This window comes from Hemitrygon akajei, chromosome 32, assembly GCF_048418815.1.
Source record: "Hemitrygon akajei chromosome 32, sHemAka1.3, whole genome shotgun sequence".
Lineage (NCBI taxonomy): Eukaryota > Metazoa > Chordata > Chondrichthyes > Myliobatiformes > Dasyatidae > Hemitrygon > Hemitrygon akajei.
The window spans coordinates 15,258,591-15,284,549 of record NC_133155.1 but is presented as its reverse complement, the minus strand read 5'-3'; the positions used below and the strand labels follow the sequence as shown (position 1 = coordinate 15,284,549).

The following is a 25,959-nucleotide window of genomic DNA, read 5'->3' as shown; positions in this document are numbered from 1 at the left end:
GTTGCCTTCTGTGCTGTAAGATTTGGTGATTGACATGACTCCCTCTGGACAGATCTCCCAGTCTCCGATTTGGTTTATGTGAACACACAAATCCTTGTAAAGTGTGGACGTAGCGTTCTGGGGATCGCTGTGGGTTGTGTGCTCTTTCACTAGTTAGTTCCTGCAACCATCCTACTGAATTCATGCCAGTTCCTCAATTCCTTCCATCTGCTCTTTGCATACAAACTCTTATTCGCTTCCGATAATTTATGTTAAATCTTTCCATATTAGAAATTATGTAAGTAATTTTATTGGAACAACCGGGCAAGGATTGAACAGCAGTGGGGATGAAATCAGGATTTCAGTGTTTCCAGCATCTACTTAAATCTGAACATAGCACTATCTAGGCAAGAGATCTGATTGTATGCTTTAAGAGAAAGATGATACAGTAGTGTGACAGAATACCAAGAAAAACAGGTGGTGTAATGGTTAGCTCAACGCTTTACAGCACCAGCGACCCGGTTCAATTCCCGCTGTAAGGAGTTCCTGCATCCTCCCTATGACCGTGTGGGTTTCCTCTGGGTGCTCTGGTTTCCTCCCAAAGTCCAAATACATACCAGTCGGTAGGTTAATTGGTCATTGCAAGTTGTCCCATGTTTAGGCGAGGGTTAAATCGAGGATTGCTGCTTGAAAAGCCAAAAGGGCGTATTCTGTGCAGTATCTCAATAGATAAAATAGTTGACAGGTTTTAAACTTATGGTAGGGAAATTTGCTACACAAACTTAAGTATCCATCGAAGGGCAAGAGGTACACGAGGGGTGATTGGTAAGTTCATGGCCTAAAATAGGAGGAGTCAATTTTAGAAAACCTAGCGCATTTATTTTTCAACATAGTTCCATCCTTTATGTACACACTTAATCCGGCGGTCATGGAGAATACGGATCCCTTCCTTGTAGAAGTGGTCCACAGCAGGGGTGATTGATAAGTTTGTGGCCCGAGGTAGAAGGAGATGAGTTATTAACTTCAAACTTTCTGCATTATCACTCAAAGAGTTGAACTGCATGTGCATGTAAAGAGAGCGTCTTGGACCTCCAGGTGGTCCACAGCAGGGGTGATTGGTAAGTTCATGGCCTAAGGTAGAAGGAGATGAGTTATATAGATCTCGTCACATGCACATGCAGTTCAACTCTTTGAACGATTATGCAGAAAGTTTGCAGTTAATAACTCATCTCCTTCTACCTTAGGCCACAAACTTATCAATCACCCCTGATGTGGACCACTTCTGGAGGTCCAAGGTGCCAACTTCTACAAAGAAGGGATCCGTATGCTCCACGACCGCTGGACTAAGTGTGTAATTGTAGGAAAAATAAATGTGCTAGGTTTTCTAAAATTGACTCCTTCTACCCTAGGCCACAAACTTATCAATCACCCCTCATATTTTTTGGATCAGCTGAAAGGCACGTCCTGGAGCCAGTATATCAGAGATAGCATTCTTTACTCTCCTAGCAGAATAGGTTAAATAAAGCAGACTTCTGCATTGTTGTTGGATTCATTTTGATCACTAAAATCTGATGGCTTTTCCCACTCCAAAGCTGGCCACAACATTGAAATTCTTAAAACATATTTTGCTCATTGAGGCCAAAAACATCAGAGGTTGTATTTATCTGTTTTGGCAGCTGTATTTAGTTCCAAAGGAATCTTCAGTAAACCTGTTTCATCCAAAAGTATACACTCCTCTGTTTAATGATATTGTTATGTCTTAAGCAATTTAATATCCAAGCTGTTTATTCTAGTCAGATGCCATTCATCGTACTTGGGCTGAGAACAGGGCAGCCCGGTAGTGTAGTGGTTAGCACAACGCTTTACGTTGCCAGCAACCTGGGTTCGTTCCTGGCACTGCCTGTAAGGAGTTTGTACGTTCTCCCCGTGACCATGTGGGTTTCCTCTGGGTGCTCCAGTTTCCACCCACAGTCCAAAGACACACCGGCTGGTAGGTTAATTGGTCGTTGTAAATTTTCCCGTGATTAGACTGGAATTGCTGGAGAATTGCTGGGTGTTGTGGCTCAAAGGGCCAGAAGGACCTATTCTGCATTGTATCTCAATAAATAAATAAATAAACAGACTATATTGAGTGATTTTGCACTGGAATATAGATTTGAGTTCAAAGATTAGTGCTTTTTATGATATGCCTGCCATTTGTGCTATCATGTTTAGCTATCGCCTCAACCTGTTAGACTGAAAGAAGTAAAGGGTCTGAATTATGAGTCGGGTAAGGAAAGGGAAAGAAAGTAAGGAAAAGGCAAAGTGGATTAAGAGAGAAAAGGAATGTAAAGAGCAGCTTTTCTTTCTCTCCACCCAGAGACTGGCATGTAAAGTTAATTTGCAGTGACAGAGCTGATGTTTAGTATTGTCAATGCCTACCACCTACCAGGCTGATAAAAGGATTTTTAAATTAGAATGGATGAGTCCTAACTTTTCCTGATGAGTGCAGTTCATATTTATCAGTTAAACATGGCGATTTCACGCCATTCAACGTCCTTGAACAGTGAGACTGTCAGGTGACGTAATATCTGTCTGAAGCTCTGGGCAGGGGTTTCCAACCTGGGGTTCGCGAGCCTCTTGGTTAATGTAGGGGACCATGGCATTAAAAAGGTTGGGTACTCCTGGATTAAGGTGACGGTAACTTCCACAATTCCATACTTAACTCTGCACATGTGACAATAAAAAAATTCCTGTCGGATATCTGCATAAACAGTGGTGAGCAGTGTTGGGGTCATCCTGAGTTTTTGCTGCTTACTGCTGCCATATTGTATGAGCACAGATCAGTCAGTATTGCAGTTAAAAGAAACATGCAAAATAATATTATTTCAATTGAACTCCATCTAATTTTAATTTTATATTTTTTCTTGTTGCCTGCATCGCCAGCCTTTGTACAGTAAGCAGCAATGCTTAGAGCACGGCGAAAATCTTGTTTCTTTCCTCTCTCGCGTGCTGGACATCGAGGTCAGACTGAAGCAGCAGAAGCCGGTTGGTACGAATCCTGCGATGCTTCTTGAGCAATTGTACTTGGCAGAGGTTAGTGCGTTATCTTTAATGGTGTAGATTTATCTCTCTTTACCAAAACTGAATTCTGCATTGGACGGGTACCTAAGGTTTTGCATATTGCTCATTTAGATTTCTCATTTTTGTCCCCGTTGAAAACTCCGGTGTCTTTCACGCTGTCTCTAGGGTTTCGAAGCCGAGCTCGAGAAGCTGTCGGTCCAGATTGATCAAGAGTTGATATTGGTTAATGACATACTTAAAGGATGCGCACAAAATGTACCTGGTCAGTTACTGAAGACACTTGAGAAAGACTCAAAGAGCTTGCTGACAGCATTTACCTCAGTCCGTGAGGTGTCAAAAACTTGGCTTGGAGATTTGAGAGACATGCTGGCAACCGAAAAAGTAAGAAGAATTTCATATATTACAAAAGAAAATGTTTTTATTTACTGTAAAGAACATTAGAAAATCTGCAGATGCTAGAAATCCAAAGCAATGCACACAAAATGCTGGAGGAACTCAGCAGGCCAAGCAGCATCTATGGAAAAGAGTAAGCAGTCAACATTCTGTGCTGAGATTCTTCATCAGGGCCCAGAAAAGGGTCTCGGCCTGAAACGTCGACTGTGCTCTTTTCCATGGATGCTGCCTGACTTGCTGAGTTCCTCCAGCATTTTGTGTGTGTTGCTTTTGTGTACTGTTCTCCCTTTCTTTGTGTTTTACCCATGATCATTTTGTGAAATTAACCATGTACTTGGTTAGTTTGCTTGCAGTAGTACCTGTGCAAGGATAACAAGTAGTCAGAGATGAATTATTATCATTCATGTTCAACCTAGCATTGATAAACTACCACCTACTGTTTTTCAATTCCTTCATTTTGTTGATGCGTGCTGGAACAGTCTTTGACTAACTTATCTCTGACTTAGTGATTAGAATTTGAGACGGCCCATTAACATCATATAATATTGTTCCCTGATAAATTGTTTTTCCTGGAATTGAGAACAAATTATGCTTGCAGTTTGACTTTTCAACTGATGAAGCATTTGCAGGGGTTAGAGCAGGGGTTCCCAATCTGGGGTCCATGGACCCCTTGCTTAATGGTAAATGCCCATGGCATAGAAAGGGTTGGGAACCCCTGCTTTAGAAGGTAGTATACTAATCCTAAGGTATGGTCTTAATATCCTGTGATCATTGAAGCATTTTTGTCAATGAAATATGCTGATTCTTCTGTCACTGAAGCAAAGATATGAGAGTAAATCAGTTAAAAAGAAAAGAAACAATTAGGAAGAAACATTAAAAGATAGCATGTTGCTGTTTTATCCTGTAATAAGAAAAGATATTTTTTGAAAAGCTTCTCCTTGGATCAATGCTAATGTGATAGGCGCCCACACATAATGATTGATCGCGAAATTATCTGTTTATTTTCTATTGATTAAACAGTTACTATAAAATGAAGCTTTGATAAATTTTCCAACATCTGGGCACAATATGCTACATTTAATTCTGTACCATTGCCAAAATTATGATGGCAGTATTTCAACAATACTTCAACATCAATCATAAAATACACACTTGTTCAGCCAGCAAAGTGAGCAATATTTGGAATGGATAACTTGTTTCTTTAAACCACTTGCTTTTGCAGCTTTAAAATCAAAGTCCTATGTTCTTAATGAGAGTGCCATTATTTATTTGGTCTACATTAAATGGTTTTGTTACATGAATGGAAATGTACCTCAACTCTTTTATGAAATTCGGAGAATGATGTCTGTGTCTTGTACTGTCCTTGATTTGCCAGTTTTATCAGTAATCAGACAACTAGGAAGATTGTCAATTGTAAAGTTTGATAAATTGCCTCGCCTTAAATACATTGCAATTAATTTACCAGGGTGAAAGCATCTCTTCAGTATTTGTGTAAAACAACAGGCCAGAACTTTCTGGAAAATATTTCCAAATTGTCCAACCTGGAATTCTATTCATTCGTATTTTATGGAATCTACTCATTTCAGTAGAAGGAAATATCTTTGAGGGACAAGATTAATGAACCAAAGATTCAAATCTATGTTTTAATTTTTTTAGGTGGTTTCAGTGATTTTGTTTTTTAAACAGACGTAATATTTTCGAATGTTCCTGAACATACTCGTGCAGAGAAATTAGTTTTTCTTTGAGTCGGTGTTTAGTCAGTGCGCACAATTTAACCACTTGTCAAAGACTGATGAGCTGTTTATGGCTGGTAAGCACATGGATAAACACACAGATATGACATTGATGCAGGGTGGCCTTGATGCTTAGAAATAGGACTGCCAGGGTAAACAATTCAAAATAACACCTCTGCAAATGGTAAATTGTTATTTAAAAATTGAGACAGTACTGAAAAAGGTGGCCGCTGACTGGTAGAGAGGTCTGGTCTACACTTCCCTCTAACTCGTGTGGGTGCTTGGCTATGCAGTAACTGAAATGCTCCATTGCAAATGGCCTTTCTTGCTGTATAGCTGGAAGTGGACTTGTATGATTGAATTTACAGTATCTGAAGAGATAGAAACATAGAAAACATAGAAAATAGGTGCAGGAGTAGGCCATTCGGCCCTTTGAGCCTGCACCACCATTCAATATGATCATGGCTGATCATCCAACTCAGAACCCTGTACCTGCTTTGGGTAGATGGCTGGGTATTGAGAGTTGTGGGGATCTATTTTATTTTATTGGGGATACAGTGCGGAATAAGCTCTTCCAGCCCAATGAACCATACTGCCCAGCAACCCAGCTGTTTAACACTGGCGTAATCACAGGACAGTTTACAATGACTGATTAACCTATTAACCAGTACGTCTTTGGACTGTGGGAGGAAACCGGAGCACCCAGAGGAAACCTGTGTGATCACAGGGAGAGCGTACAAACTCCTTACAGGCGGCACTGGAACTGAATTCAGAAATGCCTTGAGCTGTTACAGCATCGCTCTTACCACTACGCTACTGTAGCGCTCACAGATCTGGCAGAAACTGTCCAAGCAAACACAGGCTGGCTCTTCTACCATTCCACCCAGGCATGATGATGGCTGAAACGGGAAGTGCATTTAAAGATGCAGTTGTAACATTGGAATGAAAGCACGTTCCCATAAATAGCTATCGGGTAAATGTCTAGTTAATTTGTTTTCAGTTTGACTGATTGACTAAGACTTGGGGATTATTCCCGTCCTCTTCAAAATTCTTGAGAGAAGTTTGAGCTTCAGTCTTAACATCTGTCTGTATGATAGCATCTTCTTAGTGAGCAGTGAACTGCAATGAGTCACTTGGAATTGCAATGTTAGCAGAATCAGATTTAAGTTTATTATCACTGACATATGGCATGAGATCTGTTGTTTTGTGAAAGCAGTGCGTTGCAATGCACACAAAATTACTACAGGTTACAATAAGAAACACAAAAGTAAGTGCAAAAAGAGAGCAAAATTAGTGAGGTAGTGTTCACGACCGTTCAGAATTTTTATTTTATTTATTGAGATACTGCGCAGAACAGCTCCTTCCTGTTCCGCGCCACCCAGCAACCCCTGAATTAACCCTAAGACAATCACAGGACAATCTACAATGACCAATTAATCTACCAACTGGTAAATCTTTGGACTGTGGGAGCACCCGGAGGAAACCCACGCACTCACGGGGGAGATCGTGCAAACTCCTTACAGGCAGTGGCGAGAATTGAACCCAGCTCGCCAGGCTGTGCTAGCCACCACACTACCGTGCCGCCGCACTATATTGTGGAAGAGTAAGCTGGTAGCGGGGAAGGATGTTGAGTGTGCATCTTAAGGCGCCTGTACCTCCTCTCTGTGGTAGTAGTGAGAAGAGGGCACGTCCTGGATGGTGAGAGTTCCAGTGATGGATGCTGCCTTTTAAAGTGGTCCTCAGTGGTGGAGAGGCTAATTGGAGCTGGCTGGGATTTGACAACTCTCTACAACTCTCTGCATTCCTGTGCATACCAGACGGAGATGCAGCCAGTCAGAATGCTCTCCAGAGTACACCTGGAGAAATTTGCTGACACACCAAATCTCCCCCAAGCTCCTATTAAAATATAGACACTGACGTGCCTTTGTTATGATTGCCCAAGACCTGTGCCTTGGACCCAGGAGAGATCATCTGAGATGTTGACAGCCAGAAGCTTGAAACTGCTCACCCTTTCTACTGCTGACCCCACAGTGAGAACTGGTGTGTGTTCCCCTGACTTTCCCCTTCCTCAAGCCCACAATCAGTTCCTTGCTCTTACTGATGCTGAGTGCAAGGTTGCTGTTGTGACACTGACCAGCTGATTTGTCTCATTCCTGTGCGTTTCCTCGTCACCATCTGAGATTCTTCCAACGATTGAGTCATCGGCAAATTTGTAAATGGTGTTTGAGCTGTGCCTATCCACGCAGTTGTGGATATAGAGAGAGTAGAGCAGTGGGCACATCCTCGAGGTGTAACTGGATAGACTGTTGACGAGAAGGATTTGTTATTTCCAATCTGTACTGACTGTTTGCTCCCAATGAGGAAGTCGAGGATCCAGTTGCAGAGGTCCAGGTGTGAAGCTTGTTGATTAGTATGGAGGGGATGATGGTGTGGAATGCTGAGCAGCCTGACCCGGGCTGAGTGTTGAGCTAGTGAGGTTGTATCTGCTATAGACCTGTATGATCAGTGTCAGTGGGCAAATAGCAGTGGACCCAGGGCCTTACTCGGGCAGGAGTTAATTCTAGCCATGATCAACCTGCCAGACCACTCCCATCACTGTAGATGTGAATGCTACCAGGAGATGGTTGTTGAGGCCGCTCATTGTGCTCCTCTTGGGCGCTGGTTTGGTCGATGCCCTTTCAAAGTGGGTGGGAACCTCCAACTGCAACAGGAGAGAGGCAACCTTGGAAATCTTAACTAGAATTCCCTATACTTTGCTCGTGCATAGCGGATCCGTTACAAGATCTTTCTCAAACAAGAAGCTTAGATAATGTGAGACACTCTGGAATCAACAAGATAAGAGAGGGATTGCGCTATTGATTACTTGCATTGGAGTAGTTAGTTATAGAATTTGTCTGTGGTGTTGATTAGTTACTTAAAGAACTTCATAACACTATCACTTTGTGAGATGTAAAATAACTTGTGTAGATTTTGAATGCCTTCTACTCTGCTCATATCACAGAATTAAAACAGCCTTAAGAAAAGTAATGCTGTTGCTACAGATTGGGAAACATTGTGCTCATTGATTTCTCCTTGGCCCAAAATTTGTTCTGGCTAAAATCATGAAGAATCTTTTTTTTTCCTTGGTTGTTTTCAGAACCAGCTTTGAAATGATTGCTCATTTTAGCTACATAAGTATCACTAGGTTTCAATTCACTTTCAAGTCCTGGTAGATTGCCAGATACTAAATTTTAACATGGCTAGCTTCAAAAAACGCTGCTTTGTTTGTTATGGACAATATGTATTTGAACCATTGCATTCTCCCATTTTCCTCAGAAACTGAAAATAAAAATTGTAGATAATCACAGCTTGTCGATTCAGTAATGATTTGAAGCAAAGAAGATAGGTTAATTATCCTATGAGCATTAGAAATTGGACATGTTTTATTCCAATATCCGAGTGTGCCAAAATAAGATTTTGGTATTTAAATATTTTTTATTCCAAATATATGAAATTCCTTGACAATTATATAATTTATCGAGTCAAACCAACAGATCTTGGAGTTGTTCTGTTACTCCTATAAAATATTTTTATTGATGTTCTCCATAGTCTTTAATTCAATAATAAAATTTAGAGTTGAGTTCTTGCAATTTGGGGTGCTAATTGGTCCTCCCTCCTTTTCTAGGAGCTTAACGAATCTACGTCACACACTAAAGCAAATATTGCTGACTTGGAGTTTAATTCGGAATATGCTCGAGACTCAAGACCACAACAGATCGAACTGTTGCATGAACAATTAAATGAGGGACACAGGTCACTCATAGATACTTATGAAAAAAATGAGACACACACAGAATCACCAGATCTTCAACTTCAGGATAAAATACCTGTGGAATCCAAGAAGGTTTGGACTAGGCAGCAGTTCGACTTAATAAGCTTTAAAACTTAGTAGATATTTATAAAACAAAAGTGTCAAATGGATATAGTGTGTTAAATACCAATGGACAAAAGTAAGAATTTAATTATTTTGAATATTTAAAGGATGTCAAGTAAATGCCTGAAATGAAAATGGGAAATGAGGCCATTTGCTTAAGGTTTTTCTAGAGATTTCAACACTAATATATTGGATATATAAATTAAACTCCAATAATCCATTATCCTGCAAATGGTTCAGTATCGGGCTCACCAGACGATGTTTACAGTTTACACTCACCAGGGCCTCAGTTTATGTCCTCCGATTCCACTCACTGGCTCTCTGGTGGGTGTGCTCCTTTCCAGTTCTGCCACTACCTTCCTGCCATCAGGGCCCGGGTTTCTGTCCCCTCTGCCTGCTCTTCCAAACTCCACTTCTGTTGACCAGAGTTCTGGTTCCAAACTCCACTTCTGTTGACCAGAGTTCTGGTTCCAAACTCCGCTTCTGATGACCAGAGTTCTGGTTCCAACCTCCGTTTCCATTGACCAGAGTTCTGGTTCCAAACTCCACTTCTGTTGACCAGAGTTCCGGTTCCAAACTCCGCTTCTGATGACCAGAGTTCTGGTTCCGACCTCCGTTTCTGTTCACCAGGGCTCTGGTTTCTGCCCTGCCTTTAAACTCATCTGATTTTGTTGACCACCCTGTCTTGAAATTTACCTGGTTCCATTTCCCAGGCTCCCTCAAAATTTACCGGTTCTTGTTTTCCACTCCCCCTTTAAGCGCCTCAAACTTACTGAAATACTACAGTAATCACACCTTTTAAAAGGTGGATTTTTAAAAATCTGTGGGAATATTGATTAAATGACATCTGATAGTCTGGAAAATTTGCTAATCTGTCACCATCAAAGTCCCAAGTGTGCTGGATTAACAGAATTTCACTTAATAGACTTAAATTAGAAATAAACTGAGGTCCATTGGCTGTTTTAAAGAAAATGTGCTCAGCCGTTTTTAGTATGGTTTAATGTGAATTGGGTATATGGTGCATAACCCAGGTACTGAGAAGAAATTCCATGGGATTTGAACCAGTGTGTATATTGTGCATACATGTGCATTCTAAACAGACCGTGTTGATTATTTGTGTGTCTTTGTGTTCAGCTGCAGTGCTTTCAGTAACCCTCCTAACCAATGTTCATTGAGTCAATCTTGTAACCTGTTTGCCTTGCCTTTTCCAGATACTTTTGTTCCGTTAACCGCAATGGCTCACATAATGAAGATAATGCTTTGCAGTGGATCTGAAAATGGTCATTGAAGTGTTCATTGTGGTTTATAACTGCAAGACCACGTGCTAATAGTTCTTGTCATTGTCGTTCAATAACAACTGATTCTTTGCTGCTTCTAAAACATATTTCTGTGAAGTCTCCACACAGTGACTTCCCTAAGTATTTGTGACACATCTTGCTCAATTGTACTAATTCATAATGTGGTATCTGTAGTGTATCTAAGGGCTGGAGATGAGAGCAGATTGCTTGTGACTGCTATTTACATTCAAGCAGCTCTTTGAAAAATTGTCTCAGCCAAGTATTCTTCATGGATATCTGACTGTATACTGTAAGCTTTTTATCTATAAGTTACATTAATTTCTAATTGGCAACAGCACCCACTAATTTTCTTTCATCAGTCCTGAAATTTAATCAAGCAGTTTCCATCCATCCAGTTTACTAGATTACAAATGATTTATTTTCAAGCACAGCTTTCAAAATCTTAAATATTCTAGATAAATTCTTAATTATAATTGAATAAACTGGAAGTTTTATTGACAACTGCATGTTCATGATTGAGTTTGATCAATTAATGTTAAAGTTTTATTGGTTTATATCAAAAATCTGCTATATGTCTGTCGTGTTCACCCAGCCAGAGATATTCTATAGATAACACTAGGGTTATATTTGAAAATGCTGGTTATGAGAGTTAGCAGAACACAAATGGAAATGGGGAATATACGTTTTTGTTTCTTTACAGTCTCGACAGGAGCAACAGGAGGAATGCAAGCAAAAGTTGAATGAGATCGGTACTTGGCTGTCTCAGACAGCTAACATGGTAGCCAGTCACCAGGTGGCAGTGAGTGAATGTGACCTGCCGGCTCTTCACGAGCAACAGAATGCGATTCAGGTTTGTGATAGCAATTCTATGATCAAGGAGCACCTTCTGCATTAAATCAGTCTGTTTCCCCATCATCAGATCTGAACACAAGGCAAAAAGAAAGGGAGATCCTCTTTTGAAGGACGAAAGCAGAACCTAGAGCCCCACGGTAGCATACTTCGATAATAAATTTACTTTGAGCCCCACAATAACAGGCAACTTCCACTTCAACCCTCTGTCTCAAGAATCTGGATGTTGATTTAAAGCATTTACTGAAATGGAGCAGAAATAATAGGGATTTCTGGATGACCTGAAGGAATAATATCGGAAGGCCAATGTCACTAAAAAGAAATAGAGCGAGTTTAATGATTATTTCTAGAACTGTAAATCGGATTTAGTAAATATGGTTGTAATGAATTAAAGTGGGATTTTGCAAATAAGCTAATATACCTATGAAGTGGAACTTGCTATGAGGAAGAATGCACTTGACATTCAGTTGATTCCAACAAAATGAAATGCAGCAGCTCCTTAGAAATGTTTAAACAAGATTGTGTAAATCATACTAAAAGACTCGGAGTTTGTTGCCCAGTACTTATTATTTATTATTTATGTAATATGAGTTGGATATTTTTCAACTGCAAAGTCATCAGTAGCGAAGTAAATACAATATCCAGACATGCTTCAGCTGTAACAGTAGCTGCACATTTCAGTCCTCAGCCAGGACAGTAGCAGTCTGGCCCGGGATTCCAGCTTGGTGAGAAACTTGGAAAGATAATCAGAGCGACAGGACCGGGACAGAGTTGACCTACAAACTGGTTAAACTGCTGTCAGCTGCACAGGAGGTAGCTGGCATGGGGACTTCTATAGGAACGTTATATTAAACACTTGAGAAAGCAAGACAGAGGAAATTCATAAATAAAGAGTGTGGCATTGAGGTGAAAGCATTACAAGTCAAAAAGGTGAAGGTACGGAGCAGTGTGTTCACAATGTATCATGGAGAAGCTGCAACTGAGAAATCTATTATAATTAATACTTACAAATGAGCTCATGCAGACGTATCACCTGAAGTTCAAAGTACATTTATTATCAAAGCACGTATACCATACACAACCTTGAGATTTGCTGAGGAGAAAGAACACTAATCGTGCAAACAATAAAAGTAAGCAAATGGCATCCAGAATGGAAGTTCACGAAAGTGAGCCCACAGACACAAAGCCAGCGGCTAATTCAGAAGCCTGCCAATTGCAGGCCACAGCATCAGTTCGGCGTAGAGAGGAGTAATTCAGAATTATCTTTCAGGTATTCTGCAAAAGTAGAATGCATGTTGTTTATAATTTATACCTGACTTAACTCTTCATATGCAACAGAGCTAACTATTTTTTCAGCACAGGATTTTTAACGTTTCTGTGCATTAAAGCTTGCAATTTGCCTTTCCCCGAAATATTTTTTTATGAGATGGACCATCATTTCAGAGTTAAATTCACTTAAACTCTTTTCATAAACCACTTTTTATTAGATCTCCAGTTTGATAATTCAAATGAAATTCAGTACCTTTACAAATGTCATTGAGGTAGTTAGCAAAAGCAGAACTATTCTGATATATGTTCTACTTCTCAAACTGCTTGTACTAATTTGCTTCAAAACAAAATAGCAATTGTGAACTATTTTTAGAATTTCCAATTGGATCCACTCTGTATGATAAAAAAGACATAGCAGTGGGCTCACTATGAACTGGGCAGTCTTTGTACTGAAGGGATGTCTGTGCAAAATTCAATGGGATCTTAAGTGTTATGATGACTTCAGAACAGGCACATCTTAAGAGAAATTCTCCAACGCAAGACAGTTTGCAAATGCTGGAAATCCAAGCAGCTGCAGACTTTCTGTGTGTTTGTGTTGCTTGAGAGAAATTCTGCTGTGTCAGAAATGAGTGGCCTAACTTCAGTAATCAATGGATGTTTGTATCTGAGCATTTTATTCCACCTATAGAACCTAACCTACTTGACTTTAGGAACTGATATGGGGATTTCTGAACAAATGTGTTGAAATTTCTCAAGATTAAAAAAAAAAGACTTGTAGGCATTTTAGTCCAAGACTTTTCACAAGTGAGGGGGTAGAAACTTTACCGGGCTCAACATCTAGTGACTAAAACCAAATATAGCAAGTTTACTAGGGCAAAATCCTTTGGAATTTGGGGAATAATCTTTTGTTTTAAATAAATGTGTGCTTAAAAAAAGGTTACAGGAATTTGATCCAGGCAGGAAGAACAGTACATATAGGTGTAAAATAGATTGTCATTAGTTTTTTTATCTTTTTTCACAAAATTCTGATTAAATTATCTTTGCTGATACATTCCCTCACAGGCATTACAAAAAGACATGCAATCACGGGCTGCTGCTATGGAGGATGTGATCAAAGCCACAGAACATTTATTGGAGGAAAACCAGGGAAAGCTAGATTCGGAAGAACTGGTGGAAGTTGAAACGAAACTGTTGGAAGTTAAAGCTCAGCACAAAGTCTTGAGTCAAAGTGCTGAGAAACTTCAGAAGCAAGTAGACAGTGCCTTAACAAAAGCTGTCCAGCAAGAAACCGAAAAGGTAATGCCTGAGAGAAAATCTGTAAACGTGTTAAAAGTCACTACAATATATTCTCAAGTTACAGCAGTTCAAGGAATGGAAATTCACCCTTATGGAATTTATAAGTCACTACCAGAAGATTTGAGATGCAGAATAAAAATTAACACTTGCAGAATTTGTGTCAGAGAGAAAAATAACTAAACAAACCTAAAATGCAAAAGAACCAGTAATTTTCGTCAGTTTTTGTCAAGATCTTGCGTTACAGAGAATCTCCAGATGGATAGCTACATAGCCTCAGAATAGAGGGGCATCTATTTAAAGTGGAGATGAGGAGGAATTTCTTTAGCCAGGGAGTTGTGAATCTGTGCAGTCCATTGCCACAGGTGGCTGTGGAGGCCAAGTCATTGGGTATATATATATAAGGCAGAGTTTGATGGTTCTTGAGCGGTCAAGGGCACGAAGGGATACGGGGAGAAGGCAGGAGATTGGGGCTGAGAGGGAAAATGGATCAGCCATGATGAAATAGCAGAGCAGACTCAATGAGCCAAACGGCCTATTTCTGCTCCCATATCTTTGGTCTTATGATTTTCTAGGAACGCAGCCTTTCCATACCATGGGTGTACTGTACTGCAATAGCTGTTTTATATTGGCAAACAATGTTTTAAAGAATAGATTGAAATAGCAGCAATTTAATGATGCTTAGAATATAACATTTTTATAGTTTGCATAGAAAATGACAGTTTGGCCATGAAAATATCAAGTTTGCACATAGTAATCAACAGCTGTATAAAAGATAATTCCTAGACAGAATAAGATGGATAAGAACATAAAAGCTTTGTTATTATCCTTCTTCTAAAGTAATTGTCCTGCGCATGTTAGCTTTTCAAGTAACAATGATGCAGATGGACTTTGTGCCACGAGTAGCACGGTGAGAATTGGTGGTGGGTTGTGCAACTGAAAGTTAACTTGGGTTTGGCCTTTGGTGTAGGAGGCGGAGAAATGGAAATAGCCACTCTGCATCGTGATTATGAGCAATGGAGCTCTCGCCAATGTACAGAGCACGAGGCACGTGACTGAAGATTTCAGTTTTCCAGAAGACACTCACAAGGTTTAGGCTATGCCATAGGCTTTGTGCAACCAAGGATCATGTTGATAGTGGTGGCACAGTGATAGACAACAGAACAGAAATGTCGGAGGGTAAATGGTGGTGGCCTCACACTAGGAGAGAGCAGTTGACCTGGAGGTGGAGATTTGTGGGTGTTTTTTTTTTTGCAAAGGTGGGGGACATTGGGATACAGAAGATAGAATGCAAGCTGCTAAGAGCTAAGGTAAAGGCAGGGCAGAGAGAAACTGGGGTGGAGTTGGAGAAAATGGAGTGGGTGAGATCATTTTTGTGTGTGTGTGTGTGTGTGTATATAATTAGAGAGTGTCAGTGTGCCTGTTTTGGCAGCAGAGCCTGGTCTTTTAGTATTTTTAATCTCCTTCCCATTAAGACATATCTGTGGGCAAGACCATATCGTTATCCATGTTCAAGTTTGGTTGGGTTGAGTAGTTCTCCAATCTTGGCCATTTGCAAATATTTTGTCACCGTGTGAGGAGACATGGTCAGTGCACTGTTGATTATGATGTGTCCCCCCGAATGCTTGGCCTTTATATACTTTCCAGTCAGCTGAGTGAAAAGTATATTAAGGCCAACCATTCGGAGGACACGTCACAGTCAGCAGCGCACTGAGGCAGTCTCCTCGCATGGTAACGAAACGTTTGCAAGTAAGTTGCCAAGATTGGAGAAGAACTCAACCCAAGCATCAACAACCTGAGCTACACATCTTCCAAATTATGTTCATGTTTAGTTGAAGTGGTTTGCAATGGTCACAGAATTTACGCACAGGAGCTTTGCCTAACTACAGGAGAGAATTTTTAAATGCTGCTGAAAAGCATCGGAACTTATGTGAAAACTTGATCATATCTTCGAACTAATAGAATTTTGTGATTATAGGCCAAAGCAGAAGAGGAACTTGAAGAAAACAAGGTTAAAATAGACAGTCTTTTGGAGTGGCTGTCAGCCCTGGGGCAGCAGGCAGTGTCGCATTCCCATCAAGCAGGGCCCCAGGAGAAACAGAATGAGAAGCGTGCACTTGGTATCGGTGAAGATGAAGTGGATGCACTCGGAAATGGTTTACAACCGCAAGGCCAGAATGATGTCATGGATTCTCTCGCTGGGATGGGAGGAAACCTGAACCAGCAGCAACAGGCACTGAAGGTATAAACTCCTCCAGGGGCTTTGGACATGCGCATGTTTAATGGCAAAACAGAAAATCGCTGCTCTGTTCTTTTGTCCTTAATGTCCCATAGAACTAATGTCATAGCTTAAAGAGAATCTTTGTACATTATAGAGTCAAGAAGTCAATTTTGGTCATCATCATTATGTGCCATGTCGTATGACATCGGCAATCATGGTCTCATGACCATGATTGTTCTTGGCAAATGTTTCTATTGAAGTGGTATGCCATTGCCTTCTTCTGGGCAGTGTCTTTACAAGACAGGTGACCACAGCCAGTATCAATACTCTCCAGAGATAGCCTGCCTGGTGTCAGTGGTCGCGTAACTGAGACTTGTGATGTGCACCAGCTGCTCATACGACCATCGACCACCTGTTCTCCTGGCTTCATGTGACTTGGACTGGGGGGCGGGTGCGGAGCAGGGAACTAAGCAGGTGCCACACCTTGCCCAAGGGTGACCTGCAGGCTAGTGGAGGAGAGGGGCATAGGGGCATCTTGCACCTCTTTTGGTAGACATGTGTCTCTATCGCACCACCCAATGTTGATAAACATCTTAAAATTTTGAAAATACGTAGCAGACCAGGTCGCATCTATTTCCAGAATTTTCTATTTCACATTTTGATTCTTTGCAAAAATTGGCTTTACTAGATTGTTTGTGGAACCTGCTGCCACTTTTACTATGAAAGCAAAATGCTGTTGGAAATCAAAAATAAAAACACAACATATTCAGCAGGTTTTTTTTAGAGGGAGAAACAAAATTAATGCTTCAGGTCATCCTTTTGTTTAAATTGGGAGAAGTTAGAGATGGAAGAGACATAGAGAAAGGGAGGGCTGAGAGGAGAGAAAAGGGAAGATAGAGGGATGGATAGTTGGAGAGACTAAGATAATTAGTGCAAGACAGAGGAAGGTAACAATAAGACAAGGGCAAATCTGAAGGAAGTGTATGTTGGAAAGGTCAAATTATTCATTGGAAATAGCATGGTTGTTGGGAATCTGAAATAAAAATGCTGGGTATGCTGACCTTCTCAAACTTTCAAACATGGAGCGCCATTTGTAAGAACAGGTTTCAATTCCCACTGCTGTCTATAAGGAAGTTGTACATTCTCCCGGAGACTGCATGGGTTTCCTCCGTGTGCTCGGGTTTCCTCCCACAGTACAAGGACATACGAGTTAATAAGTTGTGGGCATGCTGTGTCGGCTCTGGGAGCGTAGCAACATTTCCGGTCTGCCCTGCATAATCCTCACTGATCTGATTTGACATAAGTGACACATTTCGCTGGGTGTTTTGATGCACGTGACAAATTAAGTGAAGAAGAGTCCCCTCATGTTCCCCTTAAACTTTTCACCTTTCACCCTTAACCCATGACCTCGTTGTAGTCCCACCCAACCTCAGTGGAAAAAGCCTGCTTGTATTCACGGTATTGATACCCCTCTTAATTTTGTATACCTCTATCAAATCTCCCTCAATCTTCCAAGGAATAAAGTCCTAACCTATTCAATCTTCCCTTATAACTCAGGTCCTCCAGACCCGGCAACACCCTTGTAAATTTTCAACTTTTAGATTTAAATTAAATCTGACCTTTAAATTAAACAATTTATTATGTAGCCAAAACAAAATACTACAAAAGTTATTAACCTGGAATAATCAGTAACAAGAGTGGTGTCTGGGGAGAGATAACCTGTTAACATTTCAAAGTTAATAGACGTCTTATCAGAAGTCCTAAATAGATCTGAAGTAATGTCACTGTCCTGAAGAGTCATATGTTTCTATCAATATATTGACCAACCTAACTTCTAATTAAGTTTGAATTGAACTACGATTACTTTGTCCCAATAATATTCAAAGACCTTCCAGACCCTTTTGAACCACGTTTATAACTAACTACACTCTGCTCATTGTTATATAGCCATGCAAGCAGTGAAAGGTGGAAGCGGTGTATTTTACTCACCATTAACAGAGCAGTGGTCGATATTGTGACTGGGGAATCTGAACTAACAATCCAGAGACATCTCACCATGCTAATTTTTCAATTAAAAATGGCTAAACTCAGTGAAAATGTATAGTCGCAGAATCCGGGCATTGATGACCTTCAGGGAAGAAGGTCCTTTCCCAGTTTGGTGACTCCAGTCACCCTAAAAAGTGATCAATTGTTAATAAGCCACTGAACCAGCCTTGTAAGTTATTCACAGCTGCCATTTTAGAACCGAAAATGCATCTGACATGGCAAAGTCACTGTTCGTCACGCTGCAGAGTCCTCTTCCTGAAGGAATAATGGAAGAATACACACAAAATACTGGAGGAACTCAGCAAGCCAGGCAGCTTCTATGGAAAAGAGTACAGTCGGCGTTTCAGCAGGAAGTCCGAGGATGTCCTAAGGGCAGCCCACTAGTGTCATCACAGTTTTGGCATTAACTAGTGTGCCCACATCTAAATAATTCTAATCCATACGCCTTTGGAATGTGGAAGCAAACCATCTCAAGATGACTTGTGATAAATAATTGATTGGGTATCTGATATGATAATGCTACTTAAAGGTTTTAGACTCGAAGCAAATCTGGACTGTAATGTTTTTTTTCGTTTGTATGTTTCAATTGTATTACCACTAAATAGAAATCTTAAAATCCCCAAGACAATTTGTAGCAATGAAACTGACCCTAGTACACGTTGCCTTTTATTTAGGAACATCATGAAATGTTGTTATCACAGCAGCAAGCTTTTGTGTTAGCGACGCAGTCAGCTCAGTCCTTTCTGGACAAGCATGGCCATAATCTTTTGCCAGAAGAGAAGAGACAACTGCAGAGTAATCTGAACGATTTGAAGGAGCAGTATGAGACAGCACTGTTACACGCAGACACTCAGCTGAAACACGTTCATGCCTTACAGGAAGAACTCCAAAAGTTTCTGAAAGGTAATTGAAAGAATTAATTCATTCTCCAAATTTCAATACTAATCTGTTTACTCAGAGTTGAAAAGAATTAAGTAAGATGACAAGAAGCTGCATGTGGTTTGGAAAAACATGAATTTTTATTTTATTAAAATACAGCACTGTACAAAAGGCTTAGGCACATATATATAGCTGAAGTGCACAGTACTGTATTTGTCAACGTGGAGCGGAGAGCGAGGTTGTAAGTCTGGCGGGAGCAAAAGATGTTGGGAATGGTGAGGGTGGTGTTCTGCGGGAGGGGTGTGGGGCAGGTGGCAGAGAAGGAGTGCTGGGGCAGTGGGGTAGGGAGGTGAGGTGTCGTGTGGGTGCAGACACATCCACCCTTGAGACACCAGCAAGGTCATTTGATTCAAACAATTGTGGTTTATCAATCTTTACAGAATGTCTGTCTAGTGCGTCCTGCTCCTTCCTCTCTCCTTTCCCCTTCTCCCAACCATGATTCCCCTCTCCCTGCCCCTTTCCTACTCTCAGTCCACAATAGAGACCCGAATTAGTTTTATCATCACTCACATAGGTCATGAAATATTTTTTTGTTGCAGCAGTATGGTGCCACACATAGAATTATTATAGTACTGTGTAAAAGTCTTAGGCACCCTAGATATGTATACCTACAACCCAGAGATTAGCTGTAGTAATTATTACAGATTAAATCTAAATAACTTGGGGCATGTTCTGACCATTTTGAATGCTCTAAAGCATAAACCACCTCAGTTATTTGATAACCATCTTATTTTTTTTAATAGATCATGGTGAGTTTGAGGCCTGGCTAGTTCAGTCTGAGTATGATCTGGAAGAGTTAAAAGCTGGTGAAATGGACTCCAATTCATTGCAAGTCAAGCTCCAGAAACAGAAGGGTTTCTCTGAAGATGTTATTTCTCATAAGGGTGATCTAAGGTACATCACGATCTCTGGGCAAAAGGTTTTGGATGCTGCTGATGCCTTTGCTGAAGCTAACACCAGTGAAGACTTCAAGGCCCCTATCGACCCCTCCGTGACCAGCACTCTAGTGAAGGAGAAGTTAGAAGATGCCAAAAGTCGCTATAGCATGCTTCATTCCAAAGTATGACGTAATTTATTTTGTTAATATAATGATACTTAAATACTTGCATTGTATTTGACGATTTCAGTTACGTTTAAGTTTGGTGAATTTATTTGCATGTAGATAAACTGACAGATATGCTGGCCGGTGGTGTAGTGACTGCAGGGCGAGAGCTCCCGAGTTCGAATCCGGCCGGCTCCCTTCCATGCTTTCCATCCGTGCCTGGGTTGAGTGTCAAGCTAGCAACTTGACCTCGTAAATAAAACTACCTGGAGAGGGATAGGCTCTGCCGGGTTTCAGATGCCCAAGGCACGCCGTACGATGAGCAATCACCAAAAAGATCGGTGCAAAAAGCTTGTCATGACGGCGCCCTGATGACTCCATCAGGAGTTAAGGGCGCGCGTGCACGCACACACGCACAGTTTTGCAAGTTTTTGCCATGGAAGAGGAATTGTGCTAACCTCTGGCCACTTTAGTTCAGCTAAGTAATTCTTCTTCTTGGGCCTTTAGCTCCCAGTGGGCCTTAGGTATTGATGACCTCCCGCCCGTCTCCTTTGTCCAAAGTCGATGGTATGGTTGGGGTTCATCAGTGTTTCTGCACTCCCCTGTACAGGGGATTGGCCAGTGCAGCTTCCCCAGAGCCCTGATTTAAAAAGATGAGTAAGTCTGCAAACTCCATGCCAGGTCTAACCTGATGCTGAAGCTTTAAGTAGGTTTTGAAGTGTAGGCATTGGGCAAGACCATCTCAGCAAGCTTGTGCTCCACACTTTCAACTCCTGGAGGAGTCCAGCAGTGAAGTACAGCTGGGTAAGTGCAGAGGGAGCCTGTGCAGCAAGTTGAAGACTTGTGAATTTGCATGGGGAGTCAGGCAAAATCCAGGCTTTTGAATAGCTTAAGGCTATTGTTGGACTGTTATTCTCAAACATTACTGTTACATTGTTTGAAATTAATCTTTTTCTAACTTTTACTTAGTGGCCTTCTCCAGGCTGAGCAAGCATCATTAGAATTGAACATTCCCTGCTGAAGGACAGCACATGTTGAGTCAGTGTATAGCTCATTTCTTGATTAGCAGTATGACTCAGTGCAGGTTCAAATACTACCAGCCACTGCAATGGTGTGATATTTCTCATTTTCATTAAGGGTGATCTATTGAACAAAATGGCAAAATATGCCAAATTGAGGTTATTTTAGTTGGGATCCTTAACACTTGCACAAAAGTTCTATGCTTTGAACACCTCCAATAACAGATGAAGCCAGAGCTTAACTATCCCATAGACTATCAGGACTTTCAAAGCGTGGGGTCTTGGGATGTTCTACCTGAGGTCTCCAGAAGCCTTTCCACCAAGCCCCTCAGACATAGAAGGTCTGCAAGATCTGCCACCTATATCTAGACCAGGTGTGGGTGGGCAGGTTATATGGGGCCTACAGTTGACAACTTTGGACTAGTCCAGCTAGTTCCATCTGTTTGTGACTGGTGTCCTACTTGCTTTGGGCCCAACCTGTTCCTGTGTGTATTTTTAGCGGTAGAGTTGGTTATTAAACTTCGATTCAAGTTATTCCTCTGCTTTAACATTTTCTTGCTTCGTCCATCAAAGATTTAGATTAATTATTCCACATCTTATTCAACAAAGCTCATCATTTTGAAGTTAATGATATTTAATTGCTCTGAGTTTGCTCTGTCATGTTTTCATGATGTTTGCCACCTTGCCCATCTCAAAACACTCTAGTCAGTTTAAAGTGGGCAGTTTTCGTTTAGTCGTAAACTGAATTCTCTTTATTTCTTACATCCTTCACATATGTGAGGAGTAAAAATCTTTATGTTACATCTCCACCTGAATGTGCAATGTGCAAATTATAGTAATTTGTAATAAATAGTATATACAGTAAGATATACAACCGAACAGTCAATATAACTTAGAAATACAATACAGTATCGACATTAAGAACCTGAAAACAAACTAAATAACACACACACACACACACACACACACACACACACACACACACACACACACACACACACACACACACACACACACACACTCACTCTCTCTCTCTCTCTCTCTCATATGACTGTAATTCTTTAGTCCCATTAACTGTAATTTGAAAGCAGAGGTACGCTCATTCCCTAAAAATCTTCCTAACAAATATTTCAATTGAATTTGAGTAAGTTTATATCCTGGAAGAGTTGAACAAAAAGAAGTTATTTTCAAACCAAGATATGTATTGGGTTTTTATACATTTCTTTTAAGCAGTTCATTGCTATGATTTTGTTTTGGGTCTTACTGGGGAAATGATTGAATGGTGAATGTATCTGGAGGGATGGACACATCAAGTTAAATGTTTAAAAACTGATAGGTTTCCTGTTACAACCGGAATTAGAAATTTAAATTGGTTCGGCCTTAGCTGGAGCATTGTGTTCACACGTTGTGCCGTCGTGGTTTAGAGCAGCGGTTCCCAATCTGGGGTCTACAGACCGTTCGATTAATGGAATGGGTCCATGGCGTAAAAAAGTTTGGGAACCCCCTGCTGTAGCACGTTTGCCAGTGCTTGGTGACGTTACAGAGGAGATCTGCTTGAATGATAAGAATAGGGGCACAGCTTATATCGAGAGACACGAGAACTTGTCGGGTTTTCTTGCCAGAGCAGGGAAAATTAAAAATTTGGTAGAGAAACTTAGATTAAAGGTTAAAAGAGTGAGTGAAGCAAATTCAGTAATAACTTTGTAAAAGTATTAAGGCTAAATTAAAACGAATGAACTTGCAGAACTGCCGGATTGTTGGGAAAGAACAGAGGCATGGTATTAATTGCAGATAGTACTTGGCAGCATTTCACCACAACTGTGAATCTGAAACATCGATATGTTCATTTATTTGTTTGATTCTCAGTGTGGCAAGCTTGGCACTCATCTCGCCAATATGTTGGAGAAATCTGAACATTTCCACGAGGTTGCTGATGAGCTGAATGTGTGGCTAAATAACTCGGAGGCAACTGCAGAGAGGCTTCTATTGGAAACAATTTCTTCTGATCCAGAAAATTTGCAGAAACAGCTTGAAGATATTAAGGTAAATCTAAGTTATTCTATAAATCACTGCATATTATTACTGATGCTGAATTATAACGAGAGATTTGAAAACCTTGAAATAATATTAATGTGCACCTCAACCAATGTGGGTTAAGGCCAGATGGGAGGTTTTAGAAGTTTAATCTCTGAAATAGGAACTAGGATCACCTTTAATGCATCTGCTTTTAAGGGAAATCTAACAAAGAACAGGCAGCCAATTGCCTTCCTGGTGGCGAGTCGATCATGGAAACTTTTTAAAGATACCAAACATTTCTGCTGTTATGGTGTGTATATTTTTGACCATGTTGTATAGGTTTCCCAGACTTTAGGTACCCCACATTGGCATTAGGCTGGTAATCGGTGACTAATGACATTGATAGCAGAGTTTTGGATTGCCTCGAGGTTACAGTAGTAGATTGGGGGAGGCCAGCATAATCAGGTCTGGTTTTAACAAAAGGATTTCAGCAACAGGTGAGGTGGGTGGAAAGCGGTGATTTTTGGCTTTGGGTATGTGAAACAAAGGTCATTCTGAGGTAAGATTTGTTTTCAAGGTTACAAAGTGTCTGGTTTATTCTATAGAAATGTAGAGTTCCTTTTATCATAAGTATAGAGTTTATTCTGTAGAAATATGAAAATTTATTTATTTGTTTTTGAGATGCAGCATGGAATTGGCCCTTCAAGAGGCGCTGCCCAGCAATTCCCCGATTTAACCCTAGCCTAATCACAGGATAATTTACAATGACGAATTAACCCACCAACCAATAGGTCTTTGGACTGTGGGAGGAAACTGGAGTACCCAGAGGAAACCCACACGGTAGGGGGCGAACGTGCAAACTCCTGACGGACAGTGGCAGGAATTGAACCTGGGTTGCTGGTACTGTAAAGTGTTGTGTTAACCACTACGCTACCGTGCCGCCTTGTATGCAGAGCCTGAAGACACGTACTCAACGCTTTAGGAACAGCTCCTTCCCCTCCACCACCAGATTTTTGATTGGGCAGTGAGCCCATGATTACTTCCTTAGTATTTTTCCCTCTCTTTTTACACTTACTTATTTAATTTAATTTTATATATGTACTTGCTGTAATTTATAGTTTTTATTACAATGTACTGCTGCTGCAAAACAACAAATTTCATGACATATGCTGGTGATATTAAACCTGATTCTGAGTTGGTGTTCAGGGAATTGAAGTATGACAAACCAGTGGTTTCAGTTTTCACAGTATATAGTTGTAGAGTATTTCAGCTTCAGACAGAGAAACAGTCTAACCATTTTGTACCAGTATATGGTTTGTTGGGGGCGGGGAGTGTTGGTTTGGTGAGATAAAGTTGGTATCCATGGGGAAATTGGTGTCATGTACTCGGGTAGGATTACTGGTGTGCATCACATTAATGTGAGAGAGTAAGAAACAATTCAATGGAACAGATGTCGCACAAACTATTGCAGTCAAATCTGTGTTCTCAGTGCTGATGAGCCAAATGATTCCTGCTCATGGTGAAAGCTACCATAAAGTTTACTGCATGTGGCTCAAACTATCATAAAAGTTTTGAATATTTTCATGGTAATTGGTGTCTTTGTCAAGGCTAGCAATGATTGGCTATTTATTTTAGAGCCGTTTGGCATTTATTAGGGCATTTCAGGGTCGGTAAGGAGACTGGAATCACATTTTGACCAAAATGAGGATGATGAGATTGACACTATCAGAAAATGTTCAAGCACCAGGCATTGTAAGTTTAAATCTGTTAAAACTGAGAACCACTTCTTATTTTAACATGGTTTACAATCAGTAATATATACTGGGAAAGAATATATTATTTGTCATCTTTTTATGAACCTTCTGTGTACTGTCAGGTATGGTGGCCGGCTCACAATTAACCTCCAAGTGGCTGTTACTGAAAACTCATATCATAACCGATCCAACTATGAGTCTTCCGATAGCATGGTAGCGCAGTGGTTAGCGCAACGCTTTACAGTACAGGGAACTGGGGTCAAATTCCCACGGCTGCCTGAAAGGAGTTTGTACGTTCTCCCCGTGACTGCGTGGGTTTCCTCCGGATGCTCCGATTTCCTCCCATAGTCTAAAGACCTACCAGTTGGTAGGATAATTGGTCATTGTAAATTGTCCTGTGATTATGCTTGGATTATATCAGGGAATTGCTGGACAGTGCAGCTCGAATGGGCCAGAAGACTGTATCCTGCACTGTATATTAATCAATCAATAAATAGACAGATAAATATCCCAGTTGTTGCAAGGTCCTTGTTAATCCAAACATCCCAATCCACAAAGGAGGCTGTAGTGTTAAGGCTATTTTTGATACTTTTAGATAACCTTCTTTTCAGTCAGTGTATCTCTGTGGCCCACCAGTGCACGATCTCCATCCATCAGTTGTCCTTCACACAGAAAGGATTAATTTAAGTTTGGATCAGTCATTGTGCTTTTTTGCAATTCCAGGTGCTTCAGGGGGATATAGCAGAACATGAAGTCAGTGTGGAAAAGTTACAGAAAGCAGCAAATTCCCTCATGTCCTTGGATGACGACCTTGTTCCAAACCAGGATCACATTCAACAAACAACAGGTATCATTTCAGCTTCCGTCCTTTCTGTCAACATGTGATGATGGAATTACAACAATCAGAAGGGAGTGCTTCTTCCCAGTAAATCAAACATCTTCAATATATGTAAATATATAGCGATCCACCAACTCCTTTGATTCTTTCTGAAATATTTGTTATAATTGATAAGCTTTCAGATGTTGAGTTATCTTTATCTGAGTTATTAGCAGGTTATAAATCTGTTAATATTTGACAAACAGAACTAATAAATTCCAAAGAAGTGTACGCCAGCCAGTGGTGTAGTATCAT

At 40.6% G+C, this 25,959-nt stretch overlaps 1 protein-coding gene across 4 annotated transcripts in view; it reads left to right on the top strand.

Moving 5' to 3' along the window:
* The window catches only part of macf1a (microtubule actin crosslinking factor 1a), a 564,022-nt gene that overhangs the window by 367,073 nt on the left and 170,990 nt on the right, over positions 1-25,959 (top strand). For 3 of the 4 annotated variants that reach the window (XM_073034465.1, XM_073034464.1, XM_073034466.1), the window contains exons 36-42: positions 11,080-11,229; positions 13,560-13,793; positions 15,769-16,032; positions 18,732-18,960; positions 19,740-20,056; positions 22,924-23,100; positions 25,551-25,674. In XM_073034465.1, the coding sequence (XP_072890566.1) occupies positions 11,080-11,229; positions 13,560-13,793; positions 15,769-16,032; positions 18,732-18,960; positions 19,740-20,056; positions 22,924-23,100; positions 25,551-25,674 (1,495 nt within the window). Of the gene's footprint in view, positions 1-2,904; positions 3,055-3,207; positions 3,424-8,832; positions 9,052-11,079; positions 11,230-13,559; positions 13,794-15,768; positions 16,033-18,731; positions 18,961-19,739; positions 20,057-22,923; positions 23,101-25,550; positions 25,675-25,959 lie in introns of all 4 variants that reach the window. The other variant, XM_073034463.1, reaches the window with a different exon arrangement.